The sequence below is a fragment of the Chelonia mydas genome, chromosome 14 (genome assembly GCF_015237465.2).
Source record: "Chelonia mydas isolate rCheMyd1 chromosome 14, rCheMyd1.pri.v2, whole genome shotgun sequence".
Classification (NCBI taxonomy): domain Eukaryota; kingdom Metazoa; phylum Chordata; order Testudines; family Cheloniidae; genus Chelonia; species Chelonia mydas.
Window position 1 is genome coordinate 21,735,599 of NC_051254.2, and position 13,619 is coordinate 21,749,217.

Consider the following 13,619-nt stretch of genomic DNA (forward strand, 5'->3'; position numbering starts at 1 on the left):
CAAGCAATGGGCAAGGGAAATGACTGTTGGAGCAGCCTTCTAAATGGATATGAACAGGGCATGACTACCTTTGTCAAGGCCACAGAGAACAATGCTGCAATAATGAAAAAGCGAGCTGAGAGCCAGGAGGAGAGAGTGTTGGCTGTGTGGATGGACAGGAAAGGCCAGATCTTAGATGTTCTGCTGAAGAATCTCCAAGACTCAGACAGTCTGGCTGTGAGGACCTAAAGAGAAGTCCGAGTCGAAGATGACAACCAGGTTACGAGCCTGAGTGACAAGTGGAATGGCGGTGTTATCCACAGTAGGAAGTAGTAGGCCGGCTTGGAGTGGGGAGAGGGAGTGCAATCTTAGCCGTTCTGAGCTCCAGCTGACAGCTAGACATCCACAAGGAGATGCCAGAGAGACAGGCTGAGACTGTAGTTTGGACAGAAGACAGGTCTGGAGTAGAGATGTCCAAACATCGCAGATTGTATGGCTGTATTTGCACACGTTTAAATTAAAACAATAAGTCACACACCCATATTTTGCTATGTTGTGCTCTTCCACCTCTAGAATACCAGTACTCTCTGTGAAATATCACCTCTCTTTAGGACGGATAGCTTCATGACATTAATGCCCAAATACAACAGATTTCCCCTCTCCCCACTCCACCCTGCAGCCATTCCTCTAAAAGCTGCTACCAACAGCTGACTTCAAAATCCTGTGCCCAGCAGACCGTGCAGAGATGCTGCTGCTGTTTCTGTAGCGCAGGGCAACTTGGCATGTATGTATGTAACCACATAATGGCCGTACAAGGCCTTCGGTGGGAATGGAAGCCAGGCTGCATCTGTCCTTCCATGAAATCAATCCCAGCACATGGCAGTCAAATAGTGGGTGACTTGCCAGCTCAATGCTCTGCTTTGAGATTCTGGCATCACTCCTACTTCCAATTTCACTGAGAGCCAAGAGAGCAGAATCCCAGTAAAGAACAATTGCACCTATTCATACAGCATGCAATAAACAGATAACGTGTTGATATTTGACTCCCTGGACTGAATGAACTACAAAACAGCGCACTCAGCTAGGGAAACAATACGCCTGCCTTGTGAAAATAAGTTTAACCACGACTTTGTTAATACTAAACCTGCTTAGAGAGAGGACTAATCAATGTTAGACAACTTTGAGCTAGGTTCTCATTTGAGCCATACTCATTTACACTGAGAATCCTCTTCATGCTATCTGCTGAAAGTTACACACCTTGTGATCCTAACTGGCAAGACCCTGTAGAATAAGCTAATACTTAAATTCCTGGGACCAATTTTCTCCACTCAGGTACAGTCACTCAGTGGGGACTTCAGAGGGCAGAATTTACAGGTGGGCAAATGATTTGTGACAAGCCACTTATCTGATCAATATCACCTCTTTCTGTTTAATTGTCCATGAACAAATTCCAATATTCTCCAGTATATTGGAAATGAATCACACAGTTCGTCAGTGAATTATGATAGGTCTGCAGATAATTTGCAAATAGCTTTTAGTGCATATTCAAACTTCCTGCTGAGTTCCGTAAGACACATGGCATTGATTTAATTTCCTGATTGATTGAATGAACTAACCAACAAGAGCACAACTTTCAAACTGCATAGTCAAGGGAAAAATTCACAGTGAACAATTCTCACTGTCCCTGGTTGGCTCCATATTTTGCAATTTGGTTTTGGTGAATATTTGAGCAGTTGAGCTTAAGGGCTGGTCCATCCCAGGACTTAATCCCCCTCCCCCCAGCATAAAGCAAGCACACAAGGGGAGTGAGCACAGTCAAAGTGACTTTATTTAAGTTTGGTTTTTTTCAGTATTTGCTCAGCTGTAGATGAATTTGACCTTTGAGCTTGCATGGCCACTCCTGTTCCAACAGATCTCAAAGGGAGCTTTGCCATCGACTTCAAAGGCAGCAGAATTAAACAAGGGGAGGTACAAGCTACATCACCCACAGTGCAGTCATCTTACCTTTCATTGAGTTCTTAAAGGTGCAAGCAGTGGCCGTTTCCATCTGTGTCAGGTGATTGAACGCATCCCGTTGAGAAGGCTCCAAGATTTCCTTTAAAAAAACATCCATTTCTGTCTCTCACTAAGCAGGAGGGGTGCAAAACCTTGATCACAGACGGCTACGCAACCAAAAACATTTCCAGCTATTTTCCTCTCTCAGAGGCCTGCAAGCCGAGAGCAGACTGGAGGAAGTTGTACAAGTGCCAGTAAACAATTTGTGTTACTATAGGGATGTCACATTACTACCATTCATGGGGAATTGTGGTAGTTACTTCGTATACCACCAGGCACAAAGCCTTAACAAATGCTCATCAGAGTCATTCCCCTGACTGTAGTGGGTATTGGATCAGACCTTAAATACACATTATACAAGGGGGGAACCCACCCCATTATTAATGTTGCAAAGTCAAGCACTCAAAAACTAGGAAATGCCAGAATGAAGATTGCCTGTGCAACTTTAATTCTGACCCCTTATGTGTATGCACGATAGTCTTTAATTACACGATTACATAATATTTCTTCCACAGGACCCTTGCCTCATTCAGTGCTCTTCCATTGACCTAGCTACCACCTCTCGAGGAGGTGGCTCTTCACAGCAACTGGAGAACCACCCCTTTCACAGTCCTGTCTACACTGCAGCACTACACTGCAGCATTACTGTACCATTTCAAGTGCAGACCCAGCCTATGATTCATCACTATAGTATCCAAATGCTTCACAAATATTAACTGATTTTTTCTTACAACCTCCTGTGAGCTGTGGGGATGGTATTGTTCCCATTTTACAGATGGAGAACTGAGGCACAGAAAGATTAAAGTCAAAACTATCCTCTAATTTTGGGTGTCTGGCTGGAGACAATTAGTATAGGATTTTTTCAGAGTACTTAGCGTTATACAGCACTTTATACATTCAAAGCATAGCTCCCACTGATATCAATTGTAGCTGTGAGTGCTCAGCAGGGGTGTGCGCAAGTGGGGGCAAGCAGGGAGATTCCCCCCCCCATCAGCCTGGCCCCGGGCCAGGGCAGGAGATGACAGCTCCACCAGCCCCGGGGCCATGGAGGAGGGGGGGGAAGAGACAGCTCCTCTGGCCATAGGGGGCACAAGTGCCCCTCCAAAAGCGGCCAAATTTTTATTCCTATGCATGACCCTCAGCACTTCTGCAAATCAGACCCCCCTACTCTCAGTCCCAGTCTCCTTCCCCAGCCAGTCTCAGTTCACCCCTTCCAGCTCCTTGTCCAATCTGTCTCACTCATCCCCCACTGACTCCCCATCCTAGTCTCCCTCCCTGAGCTCCTCATTCAGTCTCCATCTCTGTCTCCTTGCCACAGGCTCCCCCTCCCTGGCTCCTTCTCCCAGTCTGTTTGCCCAGGTCCCTCCCCGCACCCCGGCTCCTTGTCAGTTCTGTCTCCCCTTGTTCCCATTCCCCCATACTGGTTCCTAGTCCCAGTCTCCTTGCCCAGGCAGTCCCACTGTCCCCCCTCCAGCTCCTTGTCTGATCTCACTGTTGTTCCCCCGTCCCTCATCCAACTGGCTCCCGGTAAATCCCTTTTCCCTCACCAGCTCCCAATCCCAGTCTCCATCCAGCTCCCAATTTCCTTGTCCAATCTGTCCTATCCTCCCCTCTCTCCACAGTTCCTACTCCCAGGCTCTTCGCCCAGCCAGTCCCAGACCCAGTTTCTCTCCCCAACTCCCTCCAGTCCCAGTCTCACCAGACTTCATCTCAGTCTCCTCCTTTCCCTCCCCCAGTCTGGCTTTTGTCCCCGCTGCACAGGCATCCACTGGCTTCTCCTCCACACCACCTATGTGCCAGCAGGAGGCCATGGAGAGCACAGGAGAGACAAAAAGAACAGGAGGACTTGTGGCACCTTAGAGACTAACAAGTTTATTTGAGCATAAGATTTCGTGAGCTACAGCTCACTTCATCAGATGTATTCAGTGGAAAATACAGTGGGGAGATTTATATACACAGAGAACATGAAACAATGGGTATTACCATGCACACTGTAACCAGAGTGATCTGGTAAGGTGAGCTATTACCAGCAGGAGAGTGGGGGGGAAAAAACCTTTTGTAGTGATAAGCAAGGTGGGCCATTTCCAGCCATTGACAAGAACGTGTGAGGAACAGTAGTGGGGGGGGGGGGAAATAAACATGGGGAAATAGTTTTACTTTGTGTAATGACCCATCCAATCCCAGTCTTTATTCAAGCCTAAGTTAATTGTATCCAGTTTGCAAATTAATTCCAATTCAGCAGTCTCTCGTTGGAATTACAACATTCAAAAACCAGTCAGAGAACACTTCAGTCTCTTTGGTAACTCGATTACAGACCTAAAAGTGGCAATTCTTCAACAAAAAAACTTCAAAAACAGACTCCAACGAGAGACTGCTGAATTGGAATTAATTTGCAAACTGGATACAATTAACGTAGGCTTGAATAAAGACTGGGAGTGGATGGGTCATTACACAAAGTAAAACTATTTCCCCATGTTTATTCCCTCCTCCCCCCACTACTGTTCCTCACATGTTCTTGTCAACTGCTGGAAATGGCCCACCTTGATTATCACTACAAAAGGTTCCCCCCCCCGCCCCCCCACTCTCCTGCTGGTAATAGCTCACCTTACCTGATCACTCTCGTTACAGTGTGTATGGTAACACCCATTGTTTCATGTTCTCTGTGTATATAAAATCTCCCCACTGTATTTTCCACTGAATGCATCCGATGAAGTGAGCTGTAGCCCACGAAAGCTTATGCTCAAATAAATTTGTTAGTCTCTAAGGTGCCACAAGTCCTTTTCTTTTTGCGGATACAGACTAACACGGCTGCTACTCTGAAACAAGAGAGACAGGCTCCCAGCTGCCAGTTGGGGTGCCCAGCCGCACCCTGGCCCAGAGCAGCCATTACAAGAAAAGTCCAGCTTTGTCCCATAGCCCTGGGCTGCAGCATGCTCAGCCGCTCTGTGGGGATGGCACACGTGCAGTCTACTCACCAGTAGGAGCTGGGAGGGGATGGAGCATGCTCAGTGAGGAGAGATCCTGCAGAGACTTTAATTGTCCCTACTGAGAAGAAGCAAATTGCAACTGTTCAAAGACTTATAACTTGGCCAAATTTGGGTGGATTTTCACAGGGACAGCAAAAGGCACATCCCTGACACAAGGGCTGCCACCTTGCCAAATTTTGAATCCCTGCTCCAAGACACAGGGGAGCTAGAGCTGTTCAAAGAGAAGGTCACTGGAATTTTTTTGAACATGGGCATTGTATTTATTTTTAACAATTTATTTTTTCCTGGTCTTGTTCTCAGAAATGGCTGAATGATTCCTGCTGAACTTTTCCAAACATATTCAGCCCAAGATAGACACCCGGCATGGAAGATTTCAGCCCAAATGGTTAAAACTGGGCAAAGTTATATGCAGGATTTTATAATGGGAAGTGTCAAGCAACCTTAATAATCGACAGCATTACCAGCCCCACCTGTAATCTCCTGCCTGGCCCTTTAGTATCTCATGACTCATCTGTCTGCTTGGATTTTTTTTTTTTTTTTTTGCCCCAGACATCCAGTATGCCTGTGTCAGTGACTGGGACTGGGTCATGGGCAACAGGTATAATAGGCCAGGGGAGGCTAAGCCTCCCCTATCCCAGGCCCTGGCCCCACTCACATTCCAACCTCTCCGCTGAAGCCGGCAGGAGCTCCGCTGGTGGCCAGCTGGTGCCAGCCGGTGGCCTGGCGCTGGGGCTGACACTGGGGTCGGCAGTCGACCCAGCGCTGTGCCGGCCAGCAACCTGGGATGGTTCGGCCGGCAGCCAGGGGCAGTTTGGCATGGGGCTTTTCCGGCTGTGGGGGTGGGGAGAAGGTTCGGGGCTCCAGCAGATAGGGGGCAGGGTAGGAGCAGCAGGAGCGGGGGCTGCATGGCTAGCCTCCCCAAAGGGGGAGCTCATGCACCGCCCATGACATGGATGGTCATGTTTGGTGCTTCGAGCAGGAGTCATGAGTCAGGAATTGGAGCCCCGGGTCAAAGCCAGATTCAGGGTATGTCTACACTGTAATTAGACACCCAAGGTTGGCCCATGCCAGCTTGCTCAGGCTTCCAGGGCTCAGGTTAAGGAGCTGATTAATTACAGTGTAGACATGTGGGCTCAGGCTGCAGCCTGAGCTTCGGGATCCTCCCACATCTCAGGGCCTAACACAAGCCAGCTGTGCTCGTTAGGTGGTCCAGAGACTGGCTCTGCTGCAGGCCCTGATTCCTGGCAGGTTGGCACTTTTCTGATACCACTGCCTTGGCTCCTCCCAGCTCCTGTGTGCACTTTGGCGACAGGGTGGGCACGGCTCTCCCTTTCCCAGACCCCCACACGCGCGGCCAAGCACCCTCACAGCCGCTGCTGAACGCTGGCGTTCCACAGAATCCGGCAGCGGTTATGCCCACTTGGAAGCGCTGTGCAGTTTCTGTCAGTGTTACGGCCGCCAGGCCCCAGCACTGTGAACAGTCCCACTGACCCAGGGGCTGAAGGACCAGATCCCAAGCAGTTCAGCAGAGACACAAATCCTACATCCTACGTGCTGTGAGTGACGCATTGTGAAGGCCTTGGGTAAGTCACACTTCCCTGTGCCTGTTTCTCCATCTGTAAAACAGATATAATATGCAGAGGCAACGAGATTCAGTGGCTAGGACACTGGACTAGAAGTCAGAGCAGGGGTTCCCAGCTATGCCACTGACTGGCGCGATGATGGTGTCCAAGACACGTCACCCGCTGCTCCTTTGTCTGTTTAGATTTCAAGCTTCTTGGGACAGAGGCTGTCTTTCCACTCTATGGGTGTACAGCACCTAGCACAATGCGGCTTTCATATTGATTGGGGCTGCTAGGTTCTACTATAATACAAATAATTAGAGACCTACTTCACTGACAGGTTATGAAACAATCCATATTGGTAAAGGGCTTTGAACTCCTCCGATCAGAGGAATCGTGTAATTTGCACGTTAAATTAAAAATACTGGGGGGGGGGGGAGTGTGATCTTTCAGCCAAGTGTGCTTTGCACAAAGCCCGCAGTGTTGCTGAATTGGCTTGGCCCTCAGGTTTCCCAGGAGGCTGGCTGAACTTTTCCAGACATATTCAGCCCAAGATAGACACCCAGCATGGAAAATTTCAGCCCAATGAGGCTGAAATCTTTGTTTGCCTCACATGGGGCTGTCCCATGCATTTCTAAGGGATTGCCATTACAATCCACCACTGATCCATGTTTGCTTATTAGAAACCAGAATGGGGGGAAAAAATGGCTTAGATCCTTTATGACTCTCAAGGTGAGGAGGTCAGCCTGGACGGATATTTTAAGGCCTTTAATAAGAACAGAAAGGGAGGGGGGGGGTTTAAAAAAGAAGAAAGTCACTTTAAAGAGCAAATGCTGTTTCTTTTCCTTGTTTGTTTGTGGGTGGAGGGGATTAAAATCTCCCTTTGGCAGGGGAAGGGGAGGAGACACTACTCTTCAATGGTGCTGCAGTAACTAACGACTTCCCATTTCTCTGGTCTGTTCTGGGCAATGTGTAGGCTGGTATTCCCAGGGCAACACCACTTCCTGGCCAGCTGATCTAGGTTGGCAGGCTCTGCTCCCCTACAGCCTGGGTAAAATTCTAATGAGATTATTACCCCATAGCTGCTCCACCAGTCCAAAATGGCCCTAGAATAACTGTTACCAGCCATGGGAGGATCCGACTAGCACAGGGGCAACCTGTGATGGTGAAGATCACCATACTGGTTCCTACTGCGCCCCTCTGCTGCTGACAAACAGAGTGTGACCGGGTGTAGCCAGGGCTCCCTTATGGTCCAGTGATCCCCAGCTCCTGTATCCCCTAGGGTCAGATGGCATAATTTAGAGCAGCCCTCAGGCTTCTCTAACTTGTGTCACAGGGCCAGAGTGGTGCACAGATGGCCCAAGATTGGAGGGAGCGAGTGAAAAAGGCACCTTTGTCCTGCCTCCCCATGTGAGCTGTGCTGAATGCTCTTTGAATGCAGCTGAAGATCTGAGCCCATGTTGCCAGACTGTGTCAACCGAGATAAACAGAAGGGGAGGTGATCTTACCTCTCTTTGGATGATTAGATTTCACTTCAGTGGACACAGTTTTCAAACATGGGGACATTAATAGGAAGTCCAAGTCCTGGATGCTCAGGTGGAGCATAAATGTCCATCCTACGGGCATAAGGGCCAGTTTGTGGCCCCAGAGGCAGGTTCCAGACATCCTGTTTTGGTGCCTGCATGTGAAAATTGTGCTGGTTTGTTTGACTGCCGAACAGAACAAGCTCCCCAAGAGGAGTTTTATGTGCCATCAGCAGAAGGTTTCTGCACCAAGGCCAGTGGGATAATGCTGGAGCAAGCTCATCCCTTAGCAACAATCATCCCAGAATCAGTCTAGTGACAACCAGCCCCATGGTCTTAAAGGGATAGCAACTTCTAGAGCCAGTGCATAGCAAGCAGAACTACTGCCCTAATAAGGATGCTCTGTTATTTTCTCACATCCCTTTTTGCTGTCAATGACGGCTGTGTGCCAGATTATCTACTGGTGTCAATCAGCAGAGGTCCCCTAAAGTCAGTGGCCTTATGCCAGTGGGGTCCAGGACTAGGGCTCTGAGGCGATAGAGGAATACAAATAATAAAAATATGCCAGTTTCTAACAGCAGAGGCTATTGAGTCTAAAATAAAGTGAGCACATAAGTCAAAAACCCGATTCAGCAGTGGCTTGGGGGCTATGATAGGCCATGCGGCATGGTATGCTGGTACACGCACTTATTCCTTTACCTCACTCCTATAGAGGGGTGTACACGGTACCTTTGCTGCTGTTGTAACCATCCTCTTCTTTGCCTTGGCATTGGAAAGATGGCTAGTCCTATCAGAGGGCACAGCAGAAATCCTAAAGTCCTCCTTGCAAAATCTCTCCCAGGTGTTAGTCCACTAGCTGGATTGAATCACAGGGTTTGGCATGACGGGTGCTCTTCTGAAAGAAGCCCCAGCCTTTGTCTATTCCATGCAGCATCTGCTGTTGTTCTATCCCGCTGCTTCACCCCAGGTGCCCTCCTGGACCACAGCTCCTGCCTCTGTCTGGATATTTCTCAAGAGGGGAGGCAGGTCACTGCTGAGAGCAGGCATTGTGACCTAAGAGGTCACTTAGTCTGTTATTACACACTACAGCTGGCTTTAATATATTTGCATAATGCAATCCTGCAAGCTAAACAACCTTAATAGTTTTAATGTATTAGTAACATGCTCTGAATGATCAGCAATGAAACAGTTAACAGAGTAAATTCTGTAGCTACAGGGGACACAGAGCACAGACAAGGGAATAATTTTGCTCTGGCAGTAGGGTGGAGTAGCTGACCTAACCGGTCTTTTCTATATCTTAAATCTATTAACTTATGAGTCCTCCTGGAACTTCCATTTAGAAGCTCATAGTCAACTTCAGGTGAGGGCAAGGTATTTGTTAGGATCAGTGTCTGCCTGGGAGCAGCTTGGCCAGGAAAAATGCTTTTACACTAAAATGGAGAGCAATTCTATTTGCAAAGAAATTATACTTCACCTGCAGTGAGTGGGTGAAGATTTGATGCTGGAGGCTGGGTGTGGTTCAGTATATGACTACGCACGGGAGAGACTCAACCACATGGTATGCCTGGATTAAGTAATACATTTGGCAGGATCCCCGCCCCAGCTCAGGAACTGTGTGTGTGATGCTGCATCTCACACAAAAGGGCTGACAGCACATGAGGGCGAGCTGTAGATTAAGAAACCACAATGGCATAGCTGTGTGCTCAGTTCCCCAGCTCCCCCTCCTGTGCTGGGGTATGTTCCCTTGAAGTCCAGTAAAGGCTCTGAGTAAGCTTGATCATCATTGGGGCGGAACCTATCAGTGAACTCCTGCTTCCTGTTCCAGCACACAGGGCTATTTTCTCTCTTCCTGCCAGCCCCCCTCCCTCAGCGAGTGACCCAATGTCCTCTGCTTTCTGAGGAAGCTAAAAGGAAGGATAAACAAAAATAGGTTTGAAACTAGGTCCTTGATTTCAAACGGGCAACTTTAAAATATTAAGGGAATTAGACTAGACTGAAGAACTCACCGGTCTGATTGTGGAGAAGGATTGGAATTACTTTTAGACAAAGTTGCAGAAGCTATCTGAAGCCTGCATTCTGAGCAAAGAGGAAAAAATCATAGGGAAGGTTTACAGAACAAGCATCTCAAAGAGGTTATTCAGAGAAAGCAAAACGCTTACAAGGAACGGAAGATGGGTAGAGCTGGACCTTGCAAAGAAAATTAAAACCAATAATGCAAGGTCCATTTGTTTGACCTCAATTGTATGCATGGTCTTAGAACAAGTTTTGAAAGCGAGAGTAGTTAAGGACATAGAGGTAAACAGTAATTGGGATAAAATACAACATGGTTTTACAAAAGACCTTCCTGCCAGACCCTCCTGATTTCTTTCTTTGAGAAGATAAGTGATTTTCGAGACAGAGGAAGTGCTGTAGATCTAATCTACCTGGATTTCAGTAAGATATTCGAAGCAGTTCCACATGATAAATTATTAAATTGGAGAAGATGAGGATTAATATGAGAATAGAAAGGTGAATAAGTATGGCAGGGACCACTCATTCCTGTCTCTGCTCAAGTCCACAAACCGCTCAGAGACCTTTATGCTCGTAAAACACCAGGTGCAGTTTATTTACAATGCGGATTTCTACCACCCTTCTGCACTATACAGTCTTACTCCTACATGCCCGCCTCTCAGGCCTTCCTCAAGCGGGTCCTGCGGAAGGATGCTCCCCCTCACCCCTGGCCCTTCGGACATTGCCATCAAACCTCCGCCCCGCTAACCATCCCCCAGCCGCCCACTTTACAATACCTAAGCCGGCTGTGTGACTTGCAGCTGGGCCGTCTCCAAACTGAGCCTGGGTAGCAACTGTACACACTCATGCTCCATACCCTTCCTCACCCTTGTGTCCTGCCCTGACACCAAGTGGCGGGATCACCCATGGAAGGTGAAGAGTCCCGGTGGGTCAGTTTGTATTCCACCCTAGTCCTGCGGCCTACCGGAGATATTAGTTGGTGCTCCTTCACAAAGTTGTGAGCACAGCCATGTATTTGGTGTGGTTCACCTCCCTCCCTGATATTTGCCCCTTTTGCAGCATGAGGGAGACCCTGGTGCACATCTATCTTGAGTACACCAGGCTGCAGCCCCTTTTCCAGCTCCTCCAGAACCTTCTCCTCAGGGGCTTCACATGCAGTTGTGCTGAGTGATCACAGCGCCTGGAGGGCTTTGCTGCTGGTCACTGAAAAGGCATGGTGAGAGACGGCCCAGGCTGGAGAGAGTTAAGGGGGCACAGCGGTCCCATGGTCCCAGGCTGTACCCCAGGGATCCCGTCACAAGAATCATAGAAGATTAGAGTTGGAAGAGACCTCAGGAGGTCATCTTGTCCAGAGGTTCTCAAACTGTGGTCCACGGACCACCAGTGGTCCACGAGCTCTATTCAGGTGGTTCGCGGATAGTTCCCTCCAAGGTGCGTGCCTGGGTGGCAGCACACATGAGAATGAAGGGCCACCCACCTAATTAGTGGAGCCGCACAGACGTGGCTCCACTAATTAGGTGCCTGGACCCTGGAGAAGACACACCTGTAAGGTGAGGTGGTGGCCTTGGGGGGGAATAGGGTAGGTGGGAGGGGGCAGTGGGCTGAGAAGAGGGGGTGGGGGGAATTTGGGATGTGCAGGGCTGCGGCGGCTGGAGAAAGAGGGGACTTTCCCCAGCTCCAGGGCTGCGGCTGGCAGGGAGAGACAGCCCTCCTTCCCAGCCTCAGCTCTGCGGCTGCTGTGGTGGGGGAGAGACTCCCCTCCTTCCCAGCCCCACCTTGGGGGCTGCCATGGTGGGGGAGAGAGGGAGAGACCCCCCTCCTTCCCAGCCTCAGCTCGGGGGCTGCCGCAGCAGGGGAGAGAGGGCACATCCATCACATTAGAAAGGTAAGACTACTGATATTAAAATATGAGTTGTGTGCTTTTATTTGTAGAACAAAAAAAGATTATTATTATTATTATTAAGGGTTTTTTTATATAGCGCTTTTATCCAAAGCACTTTACAATACTTAGCTAATGGTACAAACAACATTGAAAAGATCATTAAGTGGTCCACCAAGACCCTCACCAATTTTCAAGTGGTCCGTGAAAAAAAAGTTTGAGAACCAGTGATCTAGTCCAACCCCCTGCTCAGAGCAGGCCCAACCCCAGCTAAATCATCCCAGCCAGGGCTTTGTCAAGCCGGGCCTTAAAAACCTCTAAGGATGGAGATTCCACCATCTCCCTAGGTAACCCATTCCAGTGCTTCACCACCCTCCTAGTGAAATAGTGTTTCCTGATATCCAACCTAGACCTCCCCCACTGCAACTTGTGACCATTGCTCCTTGTTCTGTCATCTGCCACCACTGAACAGCCGAGCTCCATCCTCTTTGGAACCCCCCTTCAGATAGTTGGTAAGGGTAGGGCAGAAGTAAGGGTGTGCAGTTGGGGGGGATTATATTTCCATATTAAAGCAGGTTCTCTTGGGGTATTTGGGTGGCCCGTTCCATGATGCGATCTACTTCACTGGTGGAGTGCCCTTGTTTGGTGAAGGCAGTTTTAAGTGTGTTAAGGTGTATATCCCAGACACTCTCTTTGGAGCGTATTCTGTGGTAGCTGAGTGCCTGGCTGCAGTTAGCAGATTTCCTGGTGTGTTTGGGGTGGTTACTGGATCTGTGAAGCTAGATGTGGTGATCCATCATCTCGGGAAACTCATTGTCACCAGAAACTTCAGAGCTGCCAAGAATTCTCTAGAGTTCAGATATTCCTGGGAGTGAATCATCTCTTCCTCTCCTGATTTCCCAGAATCTTAGAGAGACATTCCCTGCTTTGTTCAGGACTTACAAAAAGAAAGGACAGGACAATATGACATGTCACCATTAAGCACTGGCCTTCAGTTAGGCAAGAAATCAAGTACATTTGCAAGCCGGGAGAGGGGAATGCTGCTGAGTGCTAGGCTCTTTGGCACAGATCTTGTATGTTCTGATACATCATTGAATCATTTGTTCTGAGAACACCCCCTGAAGAGTCACATTAACCTTTCAACCAGACGTCAGAGTTTGGCCGGTCTCTGAGCCTCCCATCCTGGGCAGGGTTCCCTTTCCGAATGCCTGTGTGATGTGTTCCTTAGCAGTGACAGTTGCCTTCAGTAATTGTCATTAGTCAGTGACACTGATTGTTTGCATAGTGACTAGGTTCCGTGTTCCTCCTGGGGAACTTCCTAGATATGGAGCATGGAGGGTGGGGGGGAGGATGTTTCACTCGCTTGATACTCAGGCTAAGTCCATGCCCTGAAATGATTTGCACTTGCCCATGTGATAAAATGCCAAGTGTTAAGGTGTAAAACATATTCCCGGCATTGCACAAACATTAGCTCCCGAACACCCATGTGAGGTAGGTCACTTATTATCCCCATTTGATAATGGGGAAAGTGAGGCAGAGAGCGGAAGTAACATGCTCAAGGCCACAGAAAGAGTCAGTATCGGAGCCAGAATTCGAATGCAGAACTTTCTAACTCACAATCACA

At 48.6% G+C, this 13,619-nt stretch overlaps 1 protein-coding gene across 2 annotated transcripts in view; it reads right to left on the minus strand.

Moving 5' to 3' along the window:
* CDRT4 (CMT1A duplicated region transcript 4) overlaps positions 1 to 9,141 on the minus strand; it is a 64,516-nt gene extending 55,375 nt beyond the window's left edge. Inside the window, exons 1-2 of one of the 2 annotated variants that reach the window (XM_007072498.4) lie at positions 8,836 to 9,141; positions 1,984 to 2,074 (exon numbers count right to left, since the gene is read on the minus strand). In XM_007072498.4, the coding sequence (XP_007072560.4) occupies positions 1,984 to 2,074; positions 8,836 to 8,856 (112 nt within the window). In that variant the 5' untranslated portion in view covers positions 8,857 to 9,141. Of the gene's footprint in view, positions 1 to 1,983; positions 2,075 to 5,009; positions 5,076 to 8,835 lie in introns of those variants that run through there. The other variant, XM_043527880.1, reaches the window with a different exon arrangement.
* Positions 9,142 to 13,619: the final 4,478 nt, after the last annotated feature.